The 12,703-nt window shown below is 39.5% G+C and overlaps 1 protein-coding gene across 1 annotated transcript; it reads right to left on the minus strand.

The window, feature by feature from the left end:
- Positions 1-10,293: 10,293 nt before the first annotated feature.
- On the minus strand, positions 10,294-12,165 carry LOC308267270 (amyloid protein-binding protein 2-like; the record flags this gene model as incomplete). Its single annotated transcript, XM_080701847.1, is given in 3 exon segments — positions 10,294-11,911; positions 11,913-11,918; positions 12,038-12,165. Coding segments are annotated over 3 exon segments (1,752 nt in total).
- Positions 12,166-12,703: the final 538 nt, after the last annotated feature.

Genomic DNA, 12,703 nt, shown 5'->3' on the forward strand with positions numbered 1-12,703 from the left:
TAAGAATAATTGGAATAGAGGAGGGAAAAGAAAGTGAAACCAAAGGTATCAACAATCTCTTCAAGGAAATAATAGCAGAAAATTTTCCAGACATAGAGCAAGAGGTCGATACGCAGGTCCAGGAAACTTATAGAACTCCCTTTAGACAGGATCGGAGAAGAGGATCCCCACGCCACATAATTGTCAAAATGACCAATGTGGAAGCCAAGCAGAGAATCTTAAAGGCAACAAAAGCAAAGGGCCAAGTGACATTCAGAGGCAAACCGATTAGATTCACTCCAGACTTCCCAAACCAAGTTATGAGAGCCAGAAGGGCTTGGAGTAACATATTCCCAATTTTGAAAGAAAACAACTTCCAGCCAAAAATTTCCTACCCAGCAAAACTTTCTATCAAATTAGATGGAGAAATAAGAAGCTTCCATGACAAACAGAAACTGAAGGAATTTATGTCTTCAAAACCAGCACTAGAGAAAATACTCAAAGAGATTAACTACAAAGAAGAAATAGGTAACACACATCAGAACTAGAGAAACAAGATTTTCCATCCAACAGACAACTAAGATTGGTTATCTGTGGAGATTCATTATTTATGTTAGTCTTTTACCTATCTCTAAAGGGTATTGTTTGCCTTTATTGTTGTTAATTTTTAGGATTTCTAGTTGGAATATTAATATACCTTCAGATATAGCATTTGGAAATATTTTATCCCATTCTATTAGTAACTGTTAACTCTGTTTACATTGTCTTTGGATATACAATATGTTTTTTATTTTTTAGGGAGTTTGTATACTCTTCTGTTGCCTGTGCCATTGAAATCATAACCAAGAAATCACTGCCAATTTCAATGTTGTAAGGTTTTATGACCCAGATTTTCTCCTAAAAGTTTATAGTCTTAAGATTTATATTTAGGTCTTTTATCTATTTTGAGTTAATATTTGTATATGGTATTAAGTAAGGGTCCAATTTTATTCTTTTCCATGTAATTATTATTTTTCAACAATATTTAGTTAAAAGATTATTTCTACCACCAAATGTTCGTGGAAACCTTGTCAAAAATAACGACAATATAGGGAAGAATTTAGGTCTAGGCTTTTATTTAACTCCAATGGTTTATATATCTGCCTTTAGAATAGTACTACACTGTTTCAATTATTGTAGCTTTATATGGTTTGAAATCAGAAAATATATATCTTCTAGCTTTGTTCTTTTTCAAGATCGATGTGGGTACCTAGAGTCCATATTCCATATTAGGATAGATTTTTTTTCTGAAAAATAAATATATATATGATAGTTTCACCTAAAAAATAGAAAAAAATAGATTCTCTGGTAAGAAAGCAAAAAGAAATATTGAAATGTTATCTTTAAGTCATCAAAAGCTTGGTATCAGACAAATGAAACTGTTATGTGAGATTATCATTTTTAATTTTGGATAAATTGCTATAATACTAGATGTCAACTACTAAGCCAAGCATAGGAGGGGGGGATAGGGAGAGAACGGGGTGGGGATCGGGTGGGGGCTGACTGGGCAATGTGTGCATGTATGTCTACAAAAGTATGTATCCCACTATGATGTATGAATACAGTGCACCAATTAAAAATAAATATGAAAAAAAAGAGTGTAAATTAATACATACTCACTATGGAGATCAGTATGGAGATTCCACAGAGCCTAGGAATGAAACCACCGTATGACCCAGACATACCACTCCCTCAGCATATTTCTAAAATAAAGTTTGAATGAGTATGGTGCAAACATACCCATGCTATAGTAGCATAATAGACAAATTGTGAAGCCAACCTTCGTGTTCCTTTAACATATAAAAGGATAAATGAAGATGTGGTATATAGAAGCAAGAGCATTTTATTCAGCTACAAGAACAAAGTCGTGTTTGCAGAAAAAAATGGATGGAGCTACAGATTATGCTAAATGAGATTAGCCAGTCTCAAAGTCAAGGGTCATATGAGGAATCTACAATGAAAATTGGAACCAGAAGGGACTTCTGGCAAATGAAAGAAACCAGTAGAAGATTGGAAGGGGATTGGGGGCAGAAGGCGGGAGGCAGGGAGGGAAAAATGGGGTTTGAGGAAGTAAACAGTTCAGATAACCTTATGTCCATACATGAAAGTTTCACTACCAATCTCACTAAACATGTATTGGGAAGCAGGTAGGGGGAGCAGGGCAAGATATGGCATGAAATATATCAAGTGAAGTGATGTATACATGTTTGTATCACTAAATCTCACTGTAATTACAATGCACCAATAAAAATATGCAAAATATGAGAAATTAGGGCAGTAAAAGTCCATGGGGAACCCTGGTAATAAGGAGCTTCCTTCTCAGGCCTTTTCAAAATAGTAGACATTAAAGTCAGTTGTAGGTAGAAACATCATGCTATTGCTTAGGTGGTTGACAATTTTTCAAGTAATTATACTTATAGTGGCCTCTCCATTATATACTTAGGTTCTCCAATTACCTTGTGAGTTAGAAGTTTCGAACATTATCTCTACCTTAAAGAAACAGAAAAAGAAATGCCATACTAAGATCACAAGCTGGATGTTAATGGATAGTTTAGGCCAATGAATAGTATAAATGCAAAGTAAAATGCTGGGTGGGTGACTTTGACCTAATTAGGTTGGAATCTCCAGCCTTCCAAGTCACACTCAGACAGGAATTGGCTGTAGCATTTGTTAAAATGAGGCTGTTTCTCAGAAAACACTGCAAGAACATTGTATAAGGAGAGGTTTAGTTGAAATCAAGGGATAAGCTGTCTCTACCTGAGGTGCTAATAATATAAGTTGTCTCCACCTGAAGTGCTCACGACCCCTGGGAGCCATGACTTAGTAACTAGAGAGGTGCTTGGGCTTAAGGAAACCCTTGGGTTAAGATCTCTGGGCCAGGGAAGTCCTTTGTATCAATTCCCAAGAAAGAGGTCTGAGCTTTCTGTGACTCCCTGAGGACTCTTAAGGGCAATAGATTGTTTCTACATCCTTTTGGGAGAAGGCAGAGGTTTATGAGGATAAAGCCAGCCCAACTGCTTCCTTTCTAGGTCCCTCCTACCCCCAGCTCCTCACTAGAAGAGGAAAGTCACACTGGAGTTGTAGAAAGCTACCAGAGGGGCCAGGGTTACTTCAGACTGAGCTCTGTGGACAGGGCAAGAACTGGTGGAGAGGAAAGAGGTAAGGCAGCTGTGGGGAGTGGGAAAGGATGGGGTATTCTAGTCACTTCCCACTGCCAGTCCTCATCTTAGGCATAAGCTCCTCCATTTTACCCTACTCCTGAAGTCTGTTTTATCTTTAAAAGGAGGACAGGTCTTGACAGTCCCAGCCAAATGTTTTACCTACTTACTCTCAACATCATTCCCATCACAGAGGATACCTGCCTCCTTTCTGTGCCAAACACTGTAGGCCATCACCAGCAAGTCTGATTATTCCAGGTTGGATCCTGTCACTTATCTACCATCAGTGCACTTCCTCCCTCCACCAATATCCCCCCTCCCAATCAAGAGACCTCTGAATTAGCCAGAGAGAAAATGAGGTCTGAACCAGAAAGATGGCAGCAAGTACCAAAAGGGACATTTCTTTGAGGTTCTGCCACAAACCACATCCTTTAAGGACTTTGGGTGAGTATTTTACTGTCATTAAGTTTTAATCTTTCAAAGCCATCACTCTTATGTCCTGTTAAGAGTGTAGGCCACCAATTAGCTATACTATCTGAATATTTTCTCAGTGTTCCCTTACTTTTGGAAGAGATGATGACATAGGAGACAAGTCCTGTGGTCCAGTATATTTTGGCTCCTTATATACACACACATATATACACAGAGAAGAATAAATAACTATTTTAATCTTAGATTATATGGGTAGGGAGTCTTAAGTTAGAAGTCATGTATTCCCATAATCTAACAGTCATACTTCATTTGGTGAAAGGTTCAGTATCTACTGTGTGTGTAGAGGCCGGAGCTGTAGAACAGTAAGTCACAGCCCCTCGACTCCTTCCTACACTTCATATGATAGAAGTTTGTGGTAGGGGTGGATATTGGAGAACAGAAGTGGAACTTTGTACTTGTTGGGATTTTTTCATAGCAACAGTTCATGAGAATGACGGTGGTTTGTGTAAGGGTAGTGACAATTGAAATGGACAACTTTTTAAACCATGTAAGATGGTACTTGTCAATGAATTGAATATGGTACAGGTAGGAAAGAATTAAGGTTGATTTGATTCTATGTTGAACAAATGGGTGGGCAGAATGTTATTTTCTGACATTTGAGAGGCACTTGAAAGGAAGATGTTAAGAGTTTTGCAACGCCGGGTGTGGTGGCTCACGCTTGTAATCCCCGTGCTTGGGAGGCAGAGATAGGAGGATTGCGCAGGTTCAAAGCCAGCCGCGCGCTGGCTTAGGAGACCCTGTTTCCAAATAAAAATGTAAAAATAGGTCTGGGAGTGTAGCCTGGAGATAGAAGGGCTTCCAGGAACCTTAGTACCACCCCCCCCCCTAAAAAAAAGTTCTGCAACATAGGTTTGAGGTAACTGATATGTATGGATAGTTGGATATCAAAGTCTAGAACTGAGAGGGAAGATACATTTAAATTTGAGGTTTTAGGATATAGTAACAAAATCCATGGTAAACAAGTAGAACACTTAGGTAACAGATAATGCTCCAGGATACTTCTGCAACATTCCTTTCATTTTCTTAATTCCATTTAGCTTTAAAACATGCTGTAGATCCTCCATTCTTAAGTGGCTGGATGTAGAGTCACATGCTTAGAATGCCAGTACTTGGGGGGCTGAGACAGGATGATCACAGGTTTAAGACTAGCCTCAGCAACTTAGTGAGACCCTCCATAGCTTAGCAAGACCCTATTTCAAAATACAAAAAGTAAAATAGGGCTGGAGATACATCGCAGAGATAGAATAAGTACACATACACGCGTGCGTGCATGCACACACACTTTTCTCGACTCCACTTTTCACTGCAGCCAGTGCCCTATTTCTTATACTTTGGCAAAATTAAAAGGAGAGGCCCTTGTTAAAAAATTGAAATGTAACAGTTAAAATCAGACTCTGCTTTTTTGATTGTATCAAAATAGTTTTATTAAGTTATCCAACTCTGCATTTCTGAATACAATGACAAATGTTTTCAAATTATTTGATTCATCAGGAAATTTAGAAATACTATGTCCAATAGCCAAACAAGGTAGCAATATTACCTTCAACATTTTCTATCATTGTTTTGAAACTGGAGTTTGAACACAGATATTTTACCAGCCATTTTGAAATAGGGTCTCACTAAGTTGCTGAGTGACCTTGCTACATTGCTAAAGCTAGCTGTCAACCTGCAATCTTCCTGTCTTAGCCTCCCAAGTACTGGGCTGACAGACATGCACTACCATGTCCAGTTTGATATTTTCTGTCTTAATAGATACTCATCCCCCTTTGCCAACAACTTAGAATTGGAATGTGGAAAGAGTGGAGACACACTAAGTGTTGGGGTTCATTTCTGGGTTCTTCTGCTCTTTATGAAAATTCACTATCTCTTTGTTCAACCAGTTTTTTGGATTTAAATGCTACCTCTTTCCCAATGACCCCAGGTTTATATCAGCAACTGAAGTATATCCCTTCAAGTCCAGATATATCAGATTTTCACTTGGATTTTTTTTTTTTGTGGTACTGGGGATTAAACCCAAAGGCATTCTACTTTTGAGCTACATCCCAATCTGATTTTATTTGGAAGGCTGATAAGGGTCTTGCTAGGTTGATAAGCGTCTCACTACTTGCTGAGGCTGTCCTCAGACCCGTGATTCTCCTGTCTCAGCCTCCCAAGTAGGTATTACAGGTCTGTACCACCATACCTGGATCACTTGGATTTGGAATACTTTCAAATTTCCCTTTATCCAAAGTTGAAATCTTGGTCATCCCTTTCAAAAGCATCCTCATCCCAGTTGGGAGAAACTTTCCTTTTGGTTCTTCATGACTAGTCTTGACATCTTAGGTTCCCTTTTCTTCCACAAACAGTGTGTAAGAAGTCTGTCAAAACATCCCAAAACAGAACAGGAAAGAAAACAAACACAATATTTTTCAAATGTACCAAAAAAATCCAACTGTTTTTATCACCTTGTTCTGAGCCAAATGATTCCCTTGCTTCCCTGGATGGGGAAACAGCCTCCATACTCTTAACCCGTCGTTTTATTCTCAGTATTAGAGAATGTAGCCGAGCCACCTCTGCAGAAACCAAAGCCAGAGAAGCGAGGCTGTCTGCAAACTTCCACAAATGCCTACGAGAACCCGTGTGATTCCCATTCCTTCTCATCTCTATATTCTCCCACTCATCTACCTCCTCCCAGTGACATTAACCATCTAGCTGATCTCTGAACATTATATTTATATCATGGGGCTAGGGTACACAGTAGGACTAGGACTCAAACAATTCTACTTGGTGATATTTATTTTTACATTTTAATTGGTGCATTACATTTGTGAGGTTTGAAGTGAGTCCTACATGTGCACAGCAGTTGACTATTTCCCTCCACATACCATTCTGTGCACCCTGCTCCCTCCCTGCACATGCGAGATTGGTAGTAATACCTTTATATATGGACATAACATTTGTACTGTTTTCTTTCCTTTCCCTACCACCTTCCAATATCCTTTCACTATCCTACAGTTCTTTCTCTTGTTTTATGTAATCTCACTTTCCGCTCTAGCTTCTGCATGAGAGAACATTTCATGCCTGTCTCACCTCATCTTTTTTGTTTTAGCCCCTGCTGTGTCAGCCAATCTATTGCAGATGTTGCTTTACTCAGCTGCATCTTGTCCCAGGGGCTTTCTGCTCAACTTCTCTCTTGAGGGAGACTGCTCACCTAACTTGGAAGTATGAGGAAATTAATATAGTCTTTTGGTTAATCCGTGGCTAAAAGCTGGGGGGACAGTGATTGGAAGCCAGCGGATAAATATTCACCACCTCTGTGTCTGGCATGGACAAGTCTGAGCTTCCTGCTACATAGTTCACGAGGTACTGAACACAATTCATGGCATTATCTAGCTCAAAAATGCACGGTTGGAACCATTTTCCCTGCTTTCCTATTTTATTCTTTCATCCTATTCTTGTTCACTGGCATAATTTCACCATATAATTCACCTGCATGGAATTCTAGGTTCTGTCTCTCAAGCCAAACATTTTCTTGCCTCTTATTATTTGCTCAAATTATTTCAGTGATGTCTACTTTAAAAAATGCATTATTTCCATTTCTACCTACTCCAGGATCCCTTATCTACTTGTTTCCTTTGCTTGTAAACTTCTGTTGGTGCATCATACATCTATAACTAGTAAAATTCAAAGTGATAGATTCATATATGCACTCAACAGCTCTTGGTGCATTTTCTTCTACACCTTGCCCCATCCCTCTTCCATCCCATACATGCTAGCGGGATTGGTAGTGATACATAGCACATTTTTTTTATTCATTGTTGATGGACACCTACATTGACTCAATTTGACTATCGTGAATTGTGCTGCTATGAACATGGGTATCCATGTATTACTGTAGTATTTGAACTTAATTCCTTTGGAAAGATACTGAGGAGTGGTATAGTTGGGTCATATGGTGGTCCCATTTCTAGTCTTTTGAGGAAATTTCTTAATAACTTTCATAGTATTTGTCTATCATGCCATTTAATTTTTATCATCTTAAAATATTTAGGAGGATTCTAAGAAACTAATTTTGTTTGCAGATTTTTCTTTAACCCACTAAATATTTCATTAAGTTTACTGAATATTAAATTTTGTGTGAATATAAAGTTGAACAGTTCAAGCTTGAGACCTGAGGATATCCAATATTTAGAGGTAGAATAGAAGGAGGCAATAAATTAGAAACCAGGGAGGTGGAAAATAGCAATGTGATGGAACCTAAGAGAAGAGTTTTTTTTTTTTTTAAAAAAAAAGAATGGAGCCAGGCTGGTGGTGCACACTTGCAATCCCAACATTTGGGAGGCAGAAACAGGAGGATTGTGGGCCTTAGCAAGGCCCTTTGCAACTCAGTGAGACCCTGTTTCAAAAATAAAATGACTAAAGAAAACTAGGGCTGGGAGTATAGCTCAGAGGTATAATGCCAAAAAACCTAAAAAAAAAAACCCAAAAAACCTAAAATAGGGCTGGGGATGTGGCTCAGAGGTAGAATGCCCCTGGGTTCCATATCCCCAGTACCACACAAAAAGCAAAAAAGGTCAGTTTAGATAAAAGTTACTGAGAGGTAGAATTGCATGAATTCAGATAAGGACACTTGTAGCATCCTAATGGTTTACTCAATGAAAGCAATTTAAAGAAATAGAATGGGAATAAATGGGAATAGAATCCAGACAGGAATGTTTCAAATTCAAGTTATATTTGAGACTGATTAGGCATTTCAAAATGTTTTGCTGTGAACCACATAAATAGAGAGCCAAAGTGAGATTCAAAGAATTTCTCCCTGCCCCTGACATATTGGAGAGTCAGGGCTGAATTTATAGAAACTTGTGGGTATTGAAAGGATATGAAAGATATTCTAGAGCAGATTTCTTCAGTAGAATGTTCTGCAGCAATGGACATATTCTTAATTGAATGGTCCAAAATCATGGCTGACAGGTACACATAGTTATAAAAAATTTGAAGTTTTTGTAAAAGAATTTTGGTAAATATAAAGTTAAATGGCTACATATTCTAGAAGGAAAAATATTAGATTGAATTGTCCCAGAGAAAGTACACATTTTGGGATTTTTAAAAATTTTTTTATTGAACATAAATAGTATACATTTAAGCTATATTTGGTGCCCTCTCCCCCCACCCCCATTTTCCCTTCCCCCCTCCCACCAATGGTTGTCCAGGTTAATCATGTCTTATTCATAATTTTACACATGTTCAGGTGTAGACCCTCATTAATCAAGATCGGCCTTCCTCCTATCTTTCCATTCAAACTTAGCTAGTATTTCCCCTCCAATATCTGGAGTCCCACTGGTATCCTTTGTGTTTCCTAGTTTAGGCATATTAGAGGAAACATATGTATCTTCTGTGCTTGGCTGATCTCACTTAACAATGTTCTCTAGGGCTTTCCATCTTCTTGCAAATGATATAATTTTGTTCTTTATGGCTCAATAGAATTCCATTGTGTGTATTTCCCACAGTTTTGCTATCCATTCATCTGTTGATGGTGATCTGGGTTGGTTCCATATTTTGGCTATTACAAATTGTGCTGCTATGAACATAGGTATGCATATGCTGCTGTATTTCTCTGAATTCAACCCCTTTGGAAAGATACCTAGGAGTGGTATAGCTGGATCATATGGTGGATCTATTCCCACCTTTCTTAGGAATCTCCACACAGATCTCCATAGTGGCTGAACTAGTTTGCACTCCCACCAACAGTGTAAAAGAGTTCCTCTTTCCCCACATCCTCGCCAGCATTTGTTGTTGTTTGATTTCTTTATGCTTGCCACTGACTGGGGTTAGATGGAATCTTGGGGTAGTTTTGATTTGCATCTCCCTGATGGCCAGTGATGAAGAACATCTTTTCATGTATCTATTGGCCCTTTGTATCTCTTCTTTTGTGAAGTATCTATTTAGTTAATTTGCCCATTTCTTGGTTGGGTTGTTCGTTTTGCTAGTGTAGAGCCTTTTGAGCTCTTTGTATACTCTGGATATTAGCCCCCTATCAGAATGGTGGCTGGTAAAGATCCTTTCCCATTCTGTGGGCTTCCTCTTAAGGTTATTGATAGTTTCCTTTGATGAGAAGAAACATTTTAGTTTGATGTTATCCCACTTGTTTATTCTTGCTTTAATTTCCTGAGCTTTGGGGGTATTGTTGAGAAAGTTACTGCCTGTGCCAATATGTTGTAGTGTTGAACCTATGCTCTCCTCTATTAACTTCACAGTCTCAGGTCTAATTTCTAAGTCTTTGATCCATCTTTTTTTTTTTTAAACTCTTAAATAGTTTTATTTAGGGTTTTTTTTTTTAAAAAACTTTCAGGCTTTCTGCAAAATGAATTATTTTTTAAAAAGAAAAAAAATTCCTGTTGTTTGTTCTACTAGGTTGCAAATGTGGGCCAGACTACTTTATACATGTGGTACATGCTGAATATAACTGAATATATATGCTTATTCTACGGACACTCTGCAAGATAGGGATTACCCAAAATAGGGTCTTCAATGGACTGGACCAGTGTTTCAATGCAAATTCCAGCCCCCAAAAACAACATGGTTTTGATTTCACAGTATGAATTCCCTGGAATCTGGGAAAAAGTAATTGATTAACTGAGGTCCTTCCTCAGCAGCTTGGTCCCTCAATATTGTGAGAAATCAGGAAGGACTGCACCACTTCTTCAGTGGACTGGGGGCTGGTGTTGACGTCTTCAAGGGCATCGGTCACTGAATACTGCCGATCTTGCAACCGGTTCCCGTTAGACAGAACATTGTGATATTCGAACACTTTCTCATAATTTCCAATGGAGTTGTAAAGTTTGATGAGACCTCGGTAATCATATTCTAGTTCACTGTAGCCTTCACCAAAAAGTTTCTTCCCAATCGCTATCGATCGTAAATAAAGTTTCTCAGCATTTTCATACTGACTCATGTCATAATTATATAAAGAAGCCAGATGTCCCACTGAAAGGGCTACTTCATAATCTTCTTGACCAAGAAGTTGCTCTTTAATCTGAATTGCTTTGATGTGCATTTCTTCAGCTTCCTTAAATTTTTTCATTGACTGATAAAGTCTTCCAAGGTTACCATAGTGTTTTGCAGTCTGTACATTAAATTCCCCAAATGCTTTTTTAGCTAGCTGAAGTGAAGACAGGTGCAAATCATGAGCTTCTTGAAGCAGCCTTTGTTCAGTTTCCTTATTATGACAGTCAATTGCAATCTCCTCTAAAATAAGTGCTTTCACCCTCTTTGAAGAAGCCAAAAGAAGATGATCCTCAGGTAGGATGTGGGTAATGATACCAATAGCTCTTTCTGCATGAAACAGAGCATTGTCAAATTTCCCAGATCTATACTGATGAACATAAGAAGAATAAGCCAAGTCTTCATGAGCTGTTGCTACGTGGATATTTTTGCCACCAAACACTGACTGTCGAATGTCAAGGGCCGCCTGATAAATTGCAACAGACTGACAGATATTATCTACATTGAGTAAGTAGAACCCATAATCTAGCAGTGTATCAGAATATTTTGGGTGTTTGGATCCAAAATGATCCCGTGCCAAGTACACTGCATGTTTAATTAACTGTTCTGCCTTCTTAAATTCACGTTTTACTACACAAGCCTTAGAAGCTTGTCTTAAAACATCCACCACAACTTTGACTGGTAAGCCTGCTGTAATTTCTTTCATTGCCTCAATGCACCATTTGTATGCCTCATCATAATGACTTTTTGCAAATAGGAGTGCACACAGTTCTCCATAAAGTGCAGCCTTGTTTGCTTGCTGGCCATGTTTTGACAATTTATCCATATATGTTTGAGCTAACTTAAATATTTCTTCACCCAAATGATATTTGCAGTTTCCATTTCGTACATGAAGCAACCTCACACAACATTCTACTGCACGAAACCAATGAAGCATCTCATGTAGAGTACATAACTGGAGGCAAGACAGAAAAACTTTCTCAGCATCACTGTACCAGCCTGCATCTGAAAGAAAGCCACCTAAAACAAAGCCAACCTGAATGGCTTTTTCTTTTACTGCAGCATCTGATTCTGCTATGTAAGAGCACCGTCTACTGAATAAGTAGGCCAGGACTGAAGCAACTTTAACACCATGATCCATCAAAGCCTGAAAACAATGATGAAGCAAATGTCTTTTATCCAAAGCTCTCAATACTTTAGCAAAAACTTCTAATTCACAAAATTCGCTGCCCAGTTGACATAAGCGTCCTTGCTGGTAAAGTAAAGAAGCTGAGGCTGGTCTCAAACTGGTGGTCCTTCTTGTCTCAGCCTCCCAAAAGTTGGGATTACAGGTGTGTACCACCATGCTGGACTACTTGTTTTTATAGGTGTTCCAAATCTTGTAGTACACGTCGAACTGGATGTTCTCGGGCAAGGAGCGGATGTCGCGGCGGGAGCGGATATAGTTGTCCACGACCGCGGAGATGGCGGTGTTGTAGAGCGTCTCGGGGATCCACTCGAGCTCCACGGCCGCCATCTTCCTTCCCTCCGCCTCCGCCGCCTCTGCCCGCAGGCCCCCGCCTCCCTCCCTCGGAGGACTCGGGGAGCGCGGCGGCGGCCGGGCGGGAACGCGGCACAAGACGCGGCCTCCGGGCTCCTCCGGGGGCGGACGAAGGCGGCGGCGGGCACGGGCGCGGGGGGCGAGCGGACAGCGGTGGCCGGCCTCAGCCTCACATTCCGGGAGGGACAGGAGCCGGGCCTTGATCCATCTTGAGTTGATTCCTGTGTTAGGTGAGATATAGGGGTTTAGATTCATCTTTTTACAAATGGTTAGCCAGTTCTCCCAGCACCACTTGTTGAAAAGGCTGTCTTTTCTCCAGCGTATGTGTTTGGCCCCTTTATCAGAGATTAATTGACTAAAGATGTGTGGGTTTGTTTCTGTATCTTCTATTCTAATCCACTGGTCAGTATATCTATTTTTGTGCCAGTACCATGCTGTTTTTACTACTATTGCTCTGTATTATAGTTTGAAGCTTGGGATTGTAATGCCTCCTGCATGGTTCTTATTGTTGAGA

Source organism: Muscardinus avellanarius, assembly GCF_963383645.1.
Source record: "Muscardinus avellanarius genome assembly, chromosome: 1".
Taxonomy (NCBI): domain Eukaryota; kingdom Metazoa; phylum Chordata; class Mammalia; order Rodentia; family Gliridae; genus Muscardinus; species Muscardinus avellanarius.